The sequence below is a fragment of the Hydra vulgaris genome, chromosome 01, assembly GCF_038396675.1.
Source record: "Hydra vulgaris chromosome 01, alternate assembly HydraT2T_AEP".
NCBI classification, from domain to species: domain Eukaryota; kingdom Metazoa; phylum Cnidaria; class Hydrozoa; order Anthoathecata; family Hydridae; genus Hydra; species Hydra vulgaris.
The window spans coordinates 59,521,360-59,539,393 of record NC_088920.1 but is presented as its reverse complement, the minus strand read 5'-3'; the positions used below and the strand labels follow the sequence as shown (position 1 = coordinate 59,539,393).

The 18,034-nt window shown below is 27.9% G+C and overlaps 1 protein-coding gene across 1 annotated transcript in view; it reads right to left on the bottom strand.

Moving 5' to 3' along the window:
* Positions 1–18,034, bottom strand: part of LOC105845238 (coiled-coil domain-containing protein 191) — a 43,087-nt gene that overhangs the window by 10,821 nt on the left and 14,232 nt on the right. The window contains exons 5-10 of the mRNA XM_065788824.1: positions 13,890–14,073; positions 13,420–13,610; positions 13,077–13,293; positions 12,654–13,002; positions 12,466–12,548; positions 4,641–4,742 (exon numbers count right to left, since the gene is read on the bottom strand). Coding sequence (XP_065644896.1) covers positions 4,641–4,742; positions 12,466–12,548; positions 12,654–13,002; positions 13,077–13,293; positions 13,420–13,610; positions 13,890–14,073 — 1,126 coding nt within the window. The remainder of the gene's footprint in view (positions 1–4,640; positions 4,743–12,465; positions 12,549–12,653; positions 13,003–13,076; positions 13,294–13,419; positions 13,611–13,889; positions 14,074–18,034) is intronic.

Genomic DNA, 18,034 nt, shown 5'->3' with positions numbered 1-18,034 from the left:
TTTTATTTATTCAAGTGTTGCAATCAAGTAAAACTAATTAAGTTTATTGAAAACAATCTAAGATTAAATAAATTTTTAATCAAAATTATGTGTACCTTTGTTGTCAATTTATTATGGAGTTGAACCGAATTTGCAAAGAGCAGCCATAGGCACATTAGCTAGTGGCTCAAAAATACAATTAAAACAGCTTATTGTACCTAGGGCCACTAATTTTTAAACCCCTCTACATGACGGACTTTTTAAATTTGAATCATTACACCTATGTTAATTCAAAGTAATTAATATAGAGATGTGATCATTTCAGTTTCACTATTTTTAGACAAGTCTGAAGCCTTGAATTTGGGCATTGAAAAAATCCGGCCCTAGGTACACAAAATTTTTCTAACACTCCTGGTGGATAGCTGTTCTGCCCATCCACATATTAAAGGTTTAAGCAACATCAAGCTGATATATCTTCTCTGAACACCACACCCGTCCTTCAGTCCATGGATCAAGACATAATACAAAATTTTAAAGCTCATTATGGTTGCAAAATTGTGTGCCTGTATATCAAGACTTAATAATAACAAAACCTTTTTGAAAATTTGATGATAACCTGTTCAAATCTTTGACAGAAAAGCTTGACTGTTTGTGAGAACTAGGTCCTAGTGCCGTCCAAGAAGACCTCTAAACGTAATTTTACATTGGTTTAGATCACAGTCTAGTAACCACCTATACACCAGCTACTGATATGGAAATCAATGAATAATTGGATTAAAGTTGTTATAACAATTGAAATTGGATTGCAATTACATTCTTAAAAATTTTTGGTGCTTAGTCACATTTATTCAAGTTTCTGACAATTTTTATCTCGAATAGACGTTATCTGTTTGTGACTATTTTAAAGTACAAGTTTTAATAAAAAATAAAATTGCTGGTTTTTTGAACAGTAAATTTTCTAAAATTATAATGGCTTCGTACATGGAATATGACAAAAAAAGTAATTCTGCTGTTTGGAAACATTTTTTAAGAGAAGAAAAAGGGCAAACAGCAATGTGTAAGTCTACTGACTGCAAAAAAATTTTAAAAATTGGAGGTGGTTCAACAAAAGGTCTCCATATGCACTTACTTTCCGCCCATAAAATTAACCTCACACCAACTACTATTTCAGTAAACACACGAGATGAACCACCAATAAAAAAAATAAAACGTTAACCAATTATTTTCCGATATTGGAGCGAGAAGAAAAATCACTTCCTGCTACACTTGCACGATTAACAGCCATTGATGGGATTTCGTTCAACGTGATATGCTGTTCTAGTGATATACGTGCAGGTCTTATAGCTACAGGATTCAAAAGTTTACCCACAACAGTCAACACTGTGCGTAAAATGGTTGTAGATTACAGCAAAAAAATAAGGAGTTTTTTTATTACTGAAATAGCTAGCAAAAAAAAACCTGAATTCGGTGTAGGAGAAAGATTTTCTTTATCTTTTGATGAATGGACATCATTGCGTAACCGTTGCTACATGAATATTAATTTACACGCACTAAACTGTCAGTTCTGGAGCTTAGGCTTAATTCGTATAACGGGATCAATGTCTGCAGATAAGTGTATTGAGCTATTAGAACAATATCTTTTCTCAAATCAAGTCCATGCACAACATGGACTTGATTTGAGAAAAGATATTTTTGGTATTATGACTGACGGAGCGAGTGTGATGAAAAAAGTTGGGAGAATATTACCTGTAAATCAACAGTTATGTTTTGCCCATGGTGTGCAACTGGCCGTTATTGAAGTACTATATCAAAAGCAGGATATAGAAAGAGAAATAGATCAGCAATTCGACGAAGACGAACAATCAGATATAGAAGACAATTTTTCAGAGAGTAACTCTTGCGAGGATGATGATTTTTCTGACAACGATAAACTGATTGATCTTGATGCTAGTCATAATTGGCATCGAGGAAACGAATTTGATGTTACTGAGGTAAATTGTGGTCCAGTGATCAAAAAGGTACGAAAAGTAATAGTAATGCTCAGACGATCACAAAAAAAAACACGATATCTTGCAGAAGTATGTTGCGGCTGAATTTGGGAAACAAATAGCTCTATTTAAAGACTGCAAGACAAGATGGAATAGTCTTTTGTCAATACTTCAACGCGTCTATTTATTAAAAAATTGTATACAAAAGGCATTAATAGACATAAGTCTACCGGAAGATGAATCTTTGGCTTTATCTAATATTGAGCTTAAAACTGTATCTGCTATCATTAATGCGCTACTTCCAGTAAAAGCAACAGTTGAGGCCCTTTGACATCGGGATGCTAATTTGTTTACAGCCGATGTTGCCATAATTTTTATGTTAAAAAAACTTAAAGATGCTAACAACGTTATAAGTCAAAAGTTGCATTCATCTCTGGTTCTTCGAATGCAACAAAGGCGTACCAATGCAAGTGGGATCCTTCAGTATCTGCACAATGGTAGAACCAACATTCAGTCCAAATCTGAAATAGAGCTAGTAACAGTTCCGACTTCAATAAAATGTCGCAAATTAATAGTTGAGTTACTTGAAAGACTAGACGCTACAAATCCAGCTACATCATTAACAGCTAATGAGTCTGAATCAGAAGTTGAACTTTCTGTTTCAAATGAGGCACTACTCGAAATTGTTTCTGATTCTTCTGACTCTTCATCTGAATCTATTTCTTTTGCTCTTAAAAACAGCAAAAGAATCACAGACGAACTTAATAAAGCTATAAAAAAAGCACATTTGCCAAGCATACCAACTCAATGTGAGACGTTATCGATGAAAATTCAAAAGGAAATGGTGTTGTTTGAAAATGGAGGAGCACGTGGTGATTTTTTGCAAAGAGCGTATGATTTTTTAATGACTATTAAGCCTACCAGTGTGGAATCAGAACGTGCTTTTTCTGCGGCCGGACTTTTTGCAACAAAAATAAGAAGTCGTCTGGGGGATGAAACTTTGGATGTGCTCTGCTTCCTCAAAACGTATTTTAAGAATAATCAAAAATAATTGCATACGTATATTATATCTACAAAAACAACGTCTTTATAATTTAATAATTAAGTATGTATAATATTAACAAACCAAAGAACTTCCTTGAAATTTGTAAGTTTTTTCTAAACATACTTTAAATATCTTATTAATTTCCTTAAAATTTTTCTAAGATAATATGTTAAAATCTTTCAAAAACAGGTATTTCAAAATCCCGGGATCCCGGGAATAGGTAAATGTAATCCCGAAATCCCAGGATTTTAGATATAGCACGGGATTACAAACCCTATTTGAGATATTGAGAATCAAGTGTATTTACAGTGGTGCATAAGTAAATAATTACAGTGGTGCATCAGTAGATACTTGCAATAGTGCATCAGCAGATATTTACAGTGGTGCATTAGTAGATATTCTCAGTTCTGCATAAGTAGTTATTTACAATGTGCCTTGTCTTGTTAATTATTTTAGTTGCACCCAGTTATAGAACTGATAAAGATATTTTTAGCTATAAATTGCAAACTTCCAGCAACATTGCAAAATCAAAATATTAGAAACTGCAACAATTTACAAATCTCAAACATACTTAAAAATATATATTATTTTATACTCAAGAAATATATTTTCTGAATTATTAAATTAAAAAATATTTCTACAATAAATTTTATAAACAAATATTAATTTATTTATAAAATTTAATATAAAAGTGGTTAAAGATATTTTTAATAAACACTTATTTTATACATTGCTTTGTTAAAAAATATATAAATAAAAAAAAGGAAAAATTACAATTATAATTTTACAAAAAAGTAGTAATCAATTACTTTATAAAAAAAATTACGGTGATTGATTGTTGAAAATGTGAAGAAGGAATAGTGTCGCAAGTTGTCGCATTACTGTTTGTTGAATAATAGAATAAGGAATGTCGCAAATGAATTTAATGAATAGTATCAAAAATAAAATTTTTTGTCACAAAGAAATGTGACAAGTGACTATGAATAGAGTTAAAAACATAAAAAAGGAATAGCGTCGCAAGCAGTAAAATCGTAAAAGTGTCAAAAATAAAAAAAAAGGAGTAATGTCACAAATGAATTTAATGAACAGTGCCGAAAATTGAAAAAGGAATAATGTTGTGAGGGAGTTTAATGAATAGTGTGAAAAACAAAAAAATAATAAGAACTTTAAATGCATGTTTAGATAACATGTCTGATGTCATACTGAAATAGCCTGCTGTCGGGAGCTTCAGTACATACACCAACTATCTAATAGCCTGCTGCCGCAAAGGAGCGCCACTATACTGACTGAGGGTTTGGTATTGGGTAACAATCTTTTCTTTCATTATTGTTTGTTTTTTTCTTTTTTTTAATGTAAAAGCCATATGCTACAAAGATAAGCAAAACAAGTAAGCATTTACTGATCTATATACACTATAATAGATTACTATTTGTGACACTAGATTTTTACTATTTGCGACACTTTACTATTAACGACACTATTCCTTCTTTTTGTTTTCAACACTATCCATTAAGTTCATTTGCAACACTATTCCTTTTTTTTTTTGCATCATTGGGCTTTTTAAATATATTCGACACTATTCCAAAGTTTATTTTTCGAAACTATTCCTGTCACTCAAAATTACATACTTGAAGTTTAAGTTTTTTTTCCTCATTTTTGACTCGCAATCTTTCTTGTTTTTCTCTCTGTTCTTCAAGTTCTCGTTCCTCTTGTTGACGACGCAGCTCTTTCTATATTTAAAAAAAATTGCTAGAACATATTATTACATTAAAATTTTTTCAAGCTAGTTCTTTTCAAATTAATGTGACCTATAGGTCACATTAATTTTATTATTATGAAGTTTGCTGTTAACAAATATTTACAAAACTACACTAACATAAATATATAAATCCATGAATGGGACAAGAAGACAAGAAAAATAAAAAAATAATAAATAAAAGTACAATAAAAAACTCAATAGTTCGCCTGAAATCTGAAAAAACGATTTTTCAATAATTCACTAACTCATCAATCATTATAAAAAAGTAAATTTTGTTGCTAATGACCCTAACCCATCAGTAATTGGATCCTTTATTAATTTTGATGTATGTTGATAGAATGATAATCTGTTAATTAAAAATCAATTATTCCATAACAAATTTTCTCATTAAAAAATTTGGTAATCAGTAATTTTTTCTTCGTGAATTTTTTTGCGGTAAATTATTTCCAGGGTTAGTTTCCATGTAATAAAAAACACAAGGTCATTAATTTATCGAAATATTTTTACTTTAAAAAGTTAATATGTAATAATAAACTTACTTAAGTAAAAAGTAAACTTGTTTTTTTTTTGACATCATTAAAGTAGAAGCCTAATGATACAAGTCAAGTTAATACCTTCAATCAACCCTCAGAATTCGGGTTAGCATTTGGCAATGTCGATCCAACTGCCAACCTAAAAGTCTTTGAGGTCGGCAAAAAATTGCCAACCTCATTTCTATGTTTTATGGTAGGACCTTTGTGTCAAACTTTTTTTGCCGACCTAATGCTACCTCTAAAAAATTGCGGTTGGCAAATTTTTGCTGATCTCATTTTTCCTAATTCCGAGGGTTGTTCAATAGACAGCAAACAATTTATAGCATGATTGTCTAATGTAGACTATTTTTTGCAAAATTGAACCACTAAAATTTTTTTTTTTAAACATTTTAATATTTAAAAACTAATTTAATCAAAAATCATAACTTTTTTAAATGTCAAAATGTAAAATAATAAAAACAATTACTTAGAAACAAACAACAATTTATCTAATTTAAAGGAAAATTATGTAATGTTAAAACGTACTAAAACATATATCCAGTTTTAATTTAACTTAAAAACTGCATTGCGGCAACATCTTCTTAATTATCTTAATTATCGGAAGTATCTCCTTAATTTTGAATCTAAAGCATTTATTTCCGTTTTATAAAGTCTTTTGTTTGTTAAACAGTTTTAAAATTTTCAGTAGGCAACAAGCCTGTGTGACCAATTGGTTAGCTCGCTGAGTTTCTAAAACAAAAAGTGATTCGTAATCCTACCACTAGCCTATTTTTTTTAATCTTTTTTTGATTTTTGTAAAATACAAAACTGAACACATTTGAAGTTTTATAGATATTATATACATAATAACATATATAAAGATATTATACACTATAACAAACGAAAGAAAGAGAATTTTTTAAAAAAGCTTAAAAATTATTTAATACACATGGGCAACAATTTAAAAATTTGTTGCGCATGTGTAGGAGGTAGAATAATTATAATGTTAATTAAAATACAGCACATAAACATAATTTAGAAAAAATAATTTTAAACTCAAACAATGAAATTTCAAAGCATCCAAACATAATGAAAATTACTAATTTCCTCATCCACCAGTGGGTCTGATCCCAGACATGTAAACAAATATTATAGGTTGGACAGGTGATTCATTTTCAGTGCCACTTTTGAATAAATCTAAAGTTTCGAATAATCCTCAAGTTTAGGCAGCTGATTTGTTTTCTTCGTGAGCATTCAATTAACCCCAATTTGCTTTTTTTGTCTTCATTGTTCCAAAGAATAAACAAAATTGTTTCATTAAGTTCAAGTGTTTGGTTTGCAATTTGAATTTTAAAATATTCAGCAAATAAAATTCATCCAGCATACAAAGATTTCTTTTGTATTATTAACTATCTTTTCTCCAAGATAAAATAATGTAAATCATAATATAAAATAATACCATAATAAATTATCTTGGAAAAAAAAGATAGTTGTTAACAAATATCACTTGGTTATAACTATCATTTTATTTGTGATATTTAATCTTTTCAAACATAATCTTTTCAAATATAATTTATAATCACAAACTCTCTCTAAAACCTTAAAAAAAAAAAAACTCTCAACATCTCTCTCTTAAGTTCTTTATTTCAAAGGTTTTTTATTATGTAAAAATTCATGAAAAAATTACAGGATTGGTCATTCTGCCTAGTCTAAAAACCACAAATTTACCATTTGTTGCAACACACAAAACACATTACATGACCTGCGCATTGCACTGAATATTAAAGAAGAATGATAATTTAAAAAAGCTAAAAACTTGCAGAGAGATTGCTTAGTTAGCTGTAGTAAAAATATGGTTAGCATTGCAATTAATAATTTACACATAACTCATCATGTGTCACTAAAAGAGAGAGTATCTTATTAGGTTTCTTTTGCACCAACCAGAGTTTTTTTTTTATTTTTTATTTTAATTGAGAGTAATTTTTTGTGGCTTCATCTTCATGGTAAATATTGGCAGGTCTTTTGGGTGCAACCCTTTTTTGTTGATTATCAACAACATTCTTGTAAAAATGTTTTGCAACATTTTATGTTAAAGGTTGTTTTTTATACTCCTTTTTCATCAATTAGCATTATAAATTGGGCACCACAAACTTTCCTAGCTTCATTTCTGTTAAAAGGAACTTAAAGAATATAGACATCATCTTTTTTAATAAAGTGAAAAACTTTTTTAAATTTTAATTTGTTCAGAAATATATCTTCAATTCAATGTGACCATGGTTGACAACTATTTTTTAATAAAGCATAAAAATTAAAATTAAAATTTTTTATGGATCCTTTATTATTTATTGATTAATTTAACATAACAAAGAAAATGTCATAATTAAAAAACTGTATAAAAAATTAATTTTAACTGATCAAAAATGAGGTATATTTTTTTAAAACTGGAATTTATAAGTTATTTCGATTGTAAGATATCAGTTCAAAAAAAAAAATAATTGTGCAGATTTTCTAGATTTGAATGCAATTTATTATTAATTGCTTTTTAAAGATACAAATAAATGATGCAAATCAATGATGCAAATGTTAGGTTACCACAAATCCTTTGATTGTCACACATTTGATTGTTACAAAAAAAGAGTTTTTAATTTTATTTTGTGACATAGAGAAAGCAAATAAAAATATAACTAACAATTAAGAGTCATTGTCTGTAATAACCAGAAAGTTGCAAATAATGAATATCACTAATTTGCTTTTTGACATTTTATTTGTGTAATAGACACTATGACAAACAAAAAATATTTTGATCTAAATGTCAAAATCAAAAGAACTTTTGCTAGATTTTTTTAAAGTCATACTTTAGAAAGCAACAACTAGCGAATTAACTTTTGCTTGAATTGTTTCAAGTAAGACTTTACCAAGCAATAGCTGGTGTAATTATTTCAAAATGTTTTTTCAACTTATTAAGGATAAAAAATCAAAGTTAAAAGTCTGTTTTCTAAAAATCACAGTCTAAAAATACAAAAACTTGAGTATCTATGATCACAAGTTTTTGTATTTTTAGACTGTGATCACATTTTACAACATTTTTTTTATACAAGAAAAACAAGGGTCTAATGAAATTGCAATCTAATTACCTATTACAAAAAAAATATTTAAAAACCAACTTTCTACCAGTATAAATACACAAGCCAAAAGATTTTTAAAAATTATTGAAATTTGCTGAAATATGCTTATAAAACGGTAGTCTTTTATTAACAAAATAACTATGTGAGATCTTCTCCGTTAGCAAATTCATTTTGAAAAACGAATGAGTGTTATAAAAACACAAATTTTCATGCAATATCTAAGAATATAGTCATTGACAAAATCTTAGTTAAATTATTTTTGATTGCCTTCCTAGAAATTTGTGTCTTATTATGTGTACTGTTATGTGTAGTGTTGTGTGCACTTTTATGTGTATTGTTATTGGGAAAATTAATTACCTTAATTCAATATCATCTGAATTATCATGTATGTTGAACCCTAAATCTAATAATTTTCACATTGACAAACATTGATGATATCAAAATTAAATTGTTTTTAATTGCTTTTCCAAGCAATTAAAAACTTCCTTAGAGTATTGTAATTGATGAAATTAATTCAAAAATTAAATCCTAATTACTGTGGCATTACACAAAGTATATTTTTCCAGATTGATAGGAAAGAACTGAAAATTCACTTATGTATTTTTTTTTCTTTTACAGATTAGGTTTTTTATTTTTTTCATTTTTTGAAGAGTTGGTTTCGGAAAGAATTGATATGTATACAACTTTTATCATATATTTAATTTCATATGTGATTGTTGCATTTTATTTATTTTACTTTTAATTTTAGAACTTAATATAATGAAGTAATATAATTAACATAATTAACTAGTATAAATCAACAAGGCGTAATTCATAAAGGCAGTACTGAGATACAATCAAAGGGTGATTTACCATTGAGCAATTAGACAGAGATGTGTTAAAACACTTAAAATATTTAAAGCTGGATGTAAAAAATAATGAACGAAATGAGCTTTAATTAATAGAAAAGTATACTTTGGATAAGTTTAAATAAAAATGAAAAGTATGGTGTATATCACAAGTTCACCAATTGCATTGGTTGGGAAGAATCTAAAAGGTCCTGATATCCTGACCATAAATAATTAAGCAGTCATGGCGTAGTGGTAGCGCACTTGCCTCAGAAACGTAAGATCTGTGGTTCAAACTCCACCTCTGGGCAAGTTTTGTGACATCGACTGGGAAAGAAGCATGAACTTCCTATTAAATGCTCTTCCGTAAGGACTTCTTGGGGCACCTAAATCAACATAAATAAAAAAAAGCAAAAAAAAAAGCACCAACTGCACAATCTGTTCCCATGATAGTGTTTATATTAGTATTGATTATAAAAAACATTTCCCTGTTATGTACCAAAAGAGATAAAAATAGTTACAGTCAACTACTAAACCACCAGATCATAACCCAATTCTTGAACAATTTGATCAAAATTATATACCAGAAGAGATCATTGATCAAGATACCAGAAGAGATCATTGTTCATTATAGTGTTTTAAACTCAAGTGTGATGTTATTTCAGTAATTAAATGTAAACCCAGTACAATTTCACTTGATATGCACCTCCCCAACTCTGCAACATGCAGACTCTTCATTTGGTAGTGGAGTTGCAAAAGCGCTTTCTCTAACCAAATATGGTAGTGAATTGAGGTCACTATAAAAAAAAAATCAATTTGCTACTGCGCTACTATTCTTACTTAGCCAAAGAGTTTAAACTACAGACTTTTTCATTGATGGAAAAAAAGTGTGATGAAAACAAAAAAATAGTGTTATCAAAATAACCTTAGATGTATGCAATTTGATTAAAAGATTTTGAAATTGTTCAAAGGTTAATCTTTATATAAAGTTAAACTTTTAAAAATGCAATAGTAGAACATCTGAAAGATTCTTTTAGTGAAAAATCATTAAAATAAACTAATGTATTAAATGCTCATTGCATTGGAATTTTGTCATATAATGCTTGCATCATAATGCTTGCAAAAATATATGCATATGCTTATTCCTTTTTATTTTCAGCTTTCAAAATGCTTTTGTTCTTAACAGTAAATGGGGTTTATTTAAATGGTAAAATTTAATTATTTAAACGGTAAAATTTGGCTTTAAATGGTACAAATTTATGTTTAGTTTTTACTTTTTTGATTTGAAAATTTGATTGTCATTTAATTAACATGAGCATTTTTATTTAGTTATTAGAGTGCTCCAAGAAGTCCCAGAGGACTTATCACAGAACACCGAGAAAGTGCATTCAAGCCAGATGTTGCTAATCTGGCCAGAGGCAGCATCGAACCTCATACTTTTTGACTCTGAATTATTCTTATTCTACTAACTGTTAATCGTATAAAAAAAATTTAGTAGCGGGCTAGATGTGGACTAGTGATACTAATTTTAAAATTTGAAGAAGTAGTGAAGGAGCGGTTGCAGTTTTTGGTTGCTAAAAAAAAGCGGTAGTGCTTTTGAGTATTTAGTAGCAATGCCCAGCTCAGGTATGTATATGTGAAAGAATATTTATATATACATATATATATATATATATATATATATGTATAGATATATATATATATATATACATATATATATATATATATATATATACATATATATATTTACATATATATATACAGGGCTTGTGATGAAGCGAGCGCGATCGCGCTCCGCTCGTAAAACGCGCTCGTAAACGGTATTTACAAACGTTCTAGGCGCGATAAACAACGCTCGTTCAGCTTATAACGAGCGTATGAAATAACGCTCGTCCAATAGTTCGGGATTATTTTTTTATTTTCATAAAATATTTAAAAAAGATTTTTTATTAAAGATATACTATTATCAAAGCACTAATATAAAATATAAAAAGCACTACGTCGTTCTCTTTTGCACTAACGTAATGAATGAGCAGTTTGAAGTCGTTAATAGTCACTAATTTCTATTATGGAATGTGCACGTGGAAACACCGTGTGAATACAAAAATGCGCAAATAAAATAAGAATAGAAAATTAGAAAACCACTATAAGAAAATTAAAACTTTATTTTTAATCTATTTAGAGTATTTTTAATCTTGTGAAAATATCAAGTAAGATTTATTTGATTTATTGTTTGTAATATTCCACACATCGTTTATAATAAAAATAAATATTAATAATAGAGTAATTTTTAAAATTAGTTTTTGTTTATAGTATAGGTTTTTTTATTAACTATTATTTATTTTAACTCAAATTTAAAACGATTCTGTTGTTTAGAATGTTCGCAATCGCATTCGAAAAGGAAACAAAGTAATAACGTCAACATTTATTAAATGGAAAGTTATTATTCTAATTTATTATTATTTCAAATTATTCTTGTGTTATTTTTTTAAGGTTAAAAAAACGTAATTTAAAAAAGAAATTTTAGAAAAAAATTAAATAATTAATTTGAATAAAAAATATCAAAAAATATAAAAACCATTAACCGTTAATTAAGTTTACCGCGTAACATTTTAAAATGCATATATCAAAACAACGAATCAAAACACTAAATTATACTTCAATACTAAATCAATTAGAAGTTGCGTTTTTGTTTGATATTATTTTTTTATTAATATAAATAGTTAAAAATAAAATCGCGATCTGACAATATACAAGAAGTTTAGAAGTATAAAAATCTACATCGTTGAAGTAGTTTCATGAGTGTGATACTAATTCAAACATTTTTTGACGAAAGAATTATGTAACAAATAAAAAAAGATATAAAAAAATAAAAAGCTTTTTATGAGCATCGCCTTCAGCAATTTTCATGATCGCGCTCGCCGACGTTATTTCGAGCGCACATAATCACGCTCGATGAAAACATTTTCTAATTTTACGAGCGCGATTTAACACGCTTGACGATTTTCTTCATCACAAGCCCTGTATATATATATATATATATATATATATATATATATATATATATATATATATATATAAACACACACACACACACACACACACACACACACACACACACACACACACACACACACACACACACACACACACACACACACACACACACTTTTAAACATTATATCTTATTTTTGAAAATTTTAAAAAATATATGATGAAATAAAACTAACCAGTCTATCTTCTTCTTTTTTTCTCTTTTCAGCTTCAACACGTTCTTTAAGTTCTTTTCTTTTTTTTTCTCGTTCTTCCATTGCTAAAAATAAATCTTCCATTGCTAAATAAACCTTCCATTGCTAAAAAAATCTGCTTGCATATAAAAAATAGATTTAAATTGAATTAATAAAGTAAATAGACTAACCTTTAATAAGAGTGCTTGATTCTTTGTTCAAATAATTCTCTGAACGGTTTGAATAAAATGGGTGATTTACATTGTTTTTTCGGAATGTTTTGACAAACTTTTGTTTTTGCATTTCATTAGGAACAGACTGTTTTAATTCTTTGCTTAAAAACTGGCTGTTTCTTATAATTTCTTGTGTTTGAATATCTTTTTCGGTTCCTTTTTTTTCTGAATTCAATAATTCTTTGTTGCTGTATAATAAACTTTTACTAGCTTGACTTGCTTTGTTTGATAGTGCCAGTTTATTCTGTAACTCAATATTTTGGAGAACAGTGTTTCTATGTTTATCTTCAAACTCATTGATGTGAAGCTAAAATATCTTTTTTTAAATTTCTTTAGCATTTTAAATTCAACTATATAAAATTATTAAAATCAGATTATTACCGGATTTGGTCTATCAAAATTTTCACCAACATTAGCTTTATCATGAAAAAAATTATTTGAAGCTGCCTCTAAAAAGATTGCCATCTTTTCTGCATTTTTTTTATGTTCTTGTAGCAGACGCTTTTTTTGTAAAAAAAGCCTAGTATAGCTTAACCATGAGAAAAAACAATTTCGAACTAGTCTTTGTGAATGATGCTTCACAGCCAACTGTGATTTTCTAAAGTATGGGTAGGTCATACAAACAAAAAATATTTACTGCATACGAATCTAAGAAAACAATATCATTTAGAAAAATAAGAGTAAATAAAAAGTTTTAAAATTCCATATAATTAAACTTAATCACCTCTGTATATTCGATAGCAAGTCTTTAGTGTTTTGAGAATTAGTGCTAAACTTCATCCAAGAAACATAAGCTCTCCATGCTTGCCATGTTCGCAACATGCACTTGTAATTGATACTCTGGGATAATAACAGAATGCCTATTCGCCTTGTAACCACTAAACGATGCCATGCAGAAAAATGACATTGAAGTATCTTAAGGAATGTAAAATTAGGCAAAATAAAATTGGCGCAAGTATTGTAAACTAGTTATAAGAAATATAAAAATAAATATGAAGAAAAATATTAGTAAAAACGGTTAACTTGAAATAAGAGCAAATAAATCTAGAAAAGAGTTAATTAAACGGCTTTATAATACATTTAATAACCATCATATTTTTTAACAATTTCAAAAATCAATAAACAATTTAAAAAAAAAGAAAGGAAAAGTTTAAACAAAGAATTAAAACAAAATAAAATTAAACAACTACAAACTTTCACATTATATAACATTTTTTTAATGCTCTCCTCTTGAAATTTCTTTTTATTTAACTCTAATTCTAGTTTTCTCTTTTCTTCAGCTTCTTTTTTCAGCTGCATTTGTAATATTTCTTTGTCTTTTTTAATTTTCATTTCTTTTAATATATCCAACTTTGCAGCATTAAAAATTTCTTGATGGCTAAAATAAACAAACAACTGTAACTAACGCAAAAAAAGAGTAAAAAAATATTTTTGTTCATTATACTTAAGTACTCCAAAAAGACATTATTATTATTATTAAACTTGAGCATTGTGAAATAAAATTTAATGAAGAAATTTTACACCACCTTTATTTCACTCATTATTTTACATCAGTCTCTAACCACTGCACACTGACCAATATGACTGTTATGCTATATACATACTGATTTTTAAATATAATTTATTCATATTTTTTTTAAATTTTTACTGTGTAAATTTCATAAATAAATTAAATAATAGTAAATATAAACAAATTTTATTGTGTGAAAATCTACTTGTGTAACGTAAATTTTCTAAAAAACCAATAAAAAAGTATCAAATTAAAATAAACTAATATTTTTAAATGTGTTTGTAAAAGGAATTTTAAAGCAATTTAAAGCATTTTAACTTATTAAATGTCACATAAACCTTTCACAAAAAGTTTAAATGCATTTGTTTTGGGATTATTAACTTTGATTATTCTTTTAAGAAATGACATATTTATCTTACATTATGTTTACATTGATATCTTTTTTGTTTTTTTATAAACTCTCTAAAACACCATACGGCAATGAATAAGGTCATTATATGTTTATATATACATGTTTAATAGGGTTGGGGTAAAACGGATAAGTTATTTAAAAAATGCATTAATGAAATTTTTGGTTTCTTTTGATAAACAGTTTAAGAAAACAGAAAAAAAAATATTCCAAGAATGACTTCTGTGTTTGTTCCCATGAATCCAAAAATACAAATAAATTTAGTTTGTATACATATACTTGAAGCAGGGTCACATAAAATACCATAAAATTTATTTTTGTTTCTTTTATGTTAAACAAAACAAAGAGAAACAAAAAAAAAAAAAAATCGGCATTATGATTAGCCATAAAAATACTACAGATAGACTTATTTATAGATAGAATTATTTATAAACATTTTGTTTTACAGTTTATTGCAACTCCTACTTATGCAATAGCACATTTACAAAATCATGACTTTATTCATTAACAGTACAGTATTTCTTTATTTAAAACAAGCAGAGAAAGTTGGTCAATAAGAAAATCATTTAGAAAGTTTGTAATATTTAAATAAAAGATCTGTTATTCATTTTGCTGATATATGTTTAGCTGAAGGTCAGTTGCAATTAGCTTATAAATTTGATTAAACACCAAAGCAAAGAAGTTGTATTTAGGGAAATTGTGTTGACAATGTTTATTAACAAAAATGAAGAAAGCAAAGTTAAGGATCTTACAAGGACTAAAGCTTAATTATTTTTATTTATTAAAAATGATTTTAATGAGACAAAATGGCTGAGGATCTGCTCATAAAAATGGGACTTATATAACATTTCAGGTTATTTACTCTTGTAAATAACAGGGGAGATGGTTAAGACTTTAATAACACTATTAGTTTTTTTTAAATTTTATTCACCTAAGGCCGAGAGAACCACTGCAGTCAAGGAAGCTACTTTTATATGGTTACAACCCTCTCTTAACTTTTTAACTCCAAAACACAAACCTAGATAAAGAAGGCCACTATGCAGAGAAACAATTGAGCACAGTACGGTACTACCAAGGACGTGGTGGTGATCGAACTTGAAACTTCTTGCTCATAAAGCAAGCGCTGTACCACTACACCACTATTGCATTAAAAAGTTGAAAAGAATATTGCAGAACAAATATATTGTAAGCTGACTATTGTTTGAAATTTAAGGCAACAGATAAACAATCTTGGCTGAAAAATGGAAGATTCCATGTGAAAACATGCGATTTTTTTTGAAAATGCAACCCTAAGTCTCAGATTTTGCTGATTTTTAAACCACTTAAAAATTTTATCATCTAGTTTCAATTGGTTCCTAAGATATAGCTATTTTAAGTTTGCCTCTAACCAACAAAAATCTGCCATTTTTAAAAATGGTTTCTGTTAGATATGTGTTGGAAAGCTAAAAATTTGTAGCTTTACATATTTTGGGCAAATCAATCCAATAAACGTAAAATATTTAAAAACAAACTTCAAATTTAAACATTTATTGCAATTTTACTGGGGCGAGTCCAATCACAAAAATGCCAAAGTAGCTCGATTTTTTTATTTTATTTAAATTTTTTTTGAAGTTGTCCGGAATAGTTAAGTTACAGTTATTGCAAAGAATGGTGGTCTTTTCTAAAACAGAAATAAAAACATGGTCAAATCTACTTATATTTGTTGCTTAAAAGACAGGTATTATCATAATTTGACTGGTTTGTAAATAAAACAGTTTTGGCTATATCGAAATGTGCTTTTAGATAATGTTGACTTGCTGTTTCTGTTTTTTTTAGTAGTTTTATTATTTAGAAATGTTTATAACGCTGTAAAACTAAAGTTTGAATGCTCATTAATGATGTAAAATTTTCTAATCCTGAACAACCTTGACCCGATGAACCATTGAATGAATTGTATATTTTTCTTGCATCTTTTTTAGGGATAATAAATAATAGTATATTGATATAATGGAATCTTGTGGATTTGGAAAAGTTTTAAATGATGAATGTCACAAAATATTGTATTTGTTTGAAAACAAGGATTAAAAGATTTTTGTAATCTAGAAAAGGATTTTCAAGATACTTATATTTGAAAGTCTGGCTTGGTTGAGACTACATCATACGAATACTATATAAATTTATATAATATATATATATATAAATTTAGAAGCAGAGTATATTTATTAAAAATTAATGATTTTATTTTAGATCAAACAACCATATCTCGTGAAATGGCTTCTAACTTTAAATCCAAAAATCTAGACTGTAAACCAAGATGGAAATTTTGTTGTTCATGTATTCAGTTTTTGTCAAATGGTGATGAAGTTTCTGATAATAAAATGGAGTGTGAAATTGATGATGATGTATCATTTGTTAAAGGTAAATCTTGTAATAAGATTTTGAAATAAGTTTCTGAACATCTTAAACAACGTGCTAAGAAACTTAAATTGATATTAAAGAGAATATCAACATGCTAAGACTCCAATTGATATTAAAGAATTAGACAACTCTTTAATATCAATTGGAGTCTCGCCAATTAAAGCTCATGGAGTTGCTAAGCATTAATGAGTTGTAACAGCAAAAAGAAAATTAGCCAAAGCCTATACAAAAATGGAAGAAGGAGTAGCAAGTGCTTCTGGAGTAAATATAGATAACTTAAGTGTAGCCTCAACTTTTTCCAGTCATCCTACAGATAAAATAAAAGCAAATGATCTTGGTAATTTGACAACTTTAATGAAAGAAAAAACTTAAAGTTAAACTGTTAAAAAAAAACTCTTTAATACTAACACTAACACCTGAACCTAGAAAATATGCTTCAGAATGTTTTGAAGTTTCTGAACATCTTAAACAACGTGCTAAGAAACTTAAAAGTGAAAATGGAATTCTTGCTATACCTGATATGAAAATAGGCCAAAAATACCTGACTTTCTTACAGCTTTGGTTTAAGATTTTTTTCAACAAGATGAACATTCTAGATTATGCCTGGTAAAAAAGAATGTGTTAAATGTGGTCCTCCACAACAAAAAAGATTATTGTTGTGCAACCTTCATGCGCTTTATATTGATTTTAAAAGTACACACCCTAATTTTAAAATAGGATTTTCAAAGTTTTGTAATTTGCGTCCAAAATGGTGTATTAGTGTGGGGCCAAACGGTACACACTGTGTATGTGTTTGTATTCACCATCAAAACTCAATATTGCTTGTGAATGTTGTCAAATGGAATGTTACATACAAAGATTTAATGTCAAAATTAGTAAATGATACAAGCAGTAATGAATGCATGGTTCATAGATGTGCCAAATGTCCAGGTTGTGATAACTTAAAGGCATTTTTAGATCTGGAATTAAGTGAGATTGATGAAGAAAAAATTCAATTTAATCAATAGCAAAGTACTGATTGAT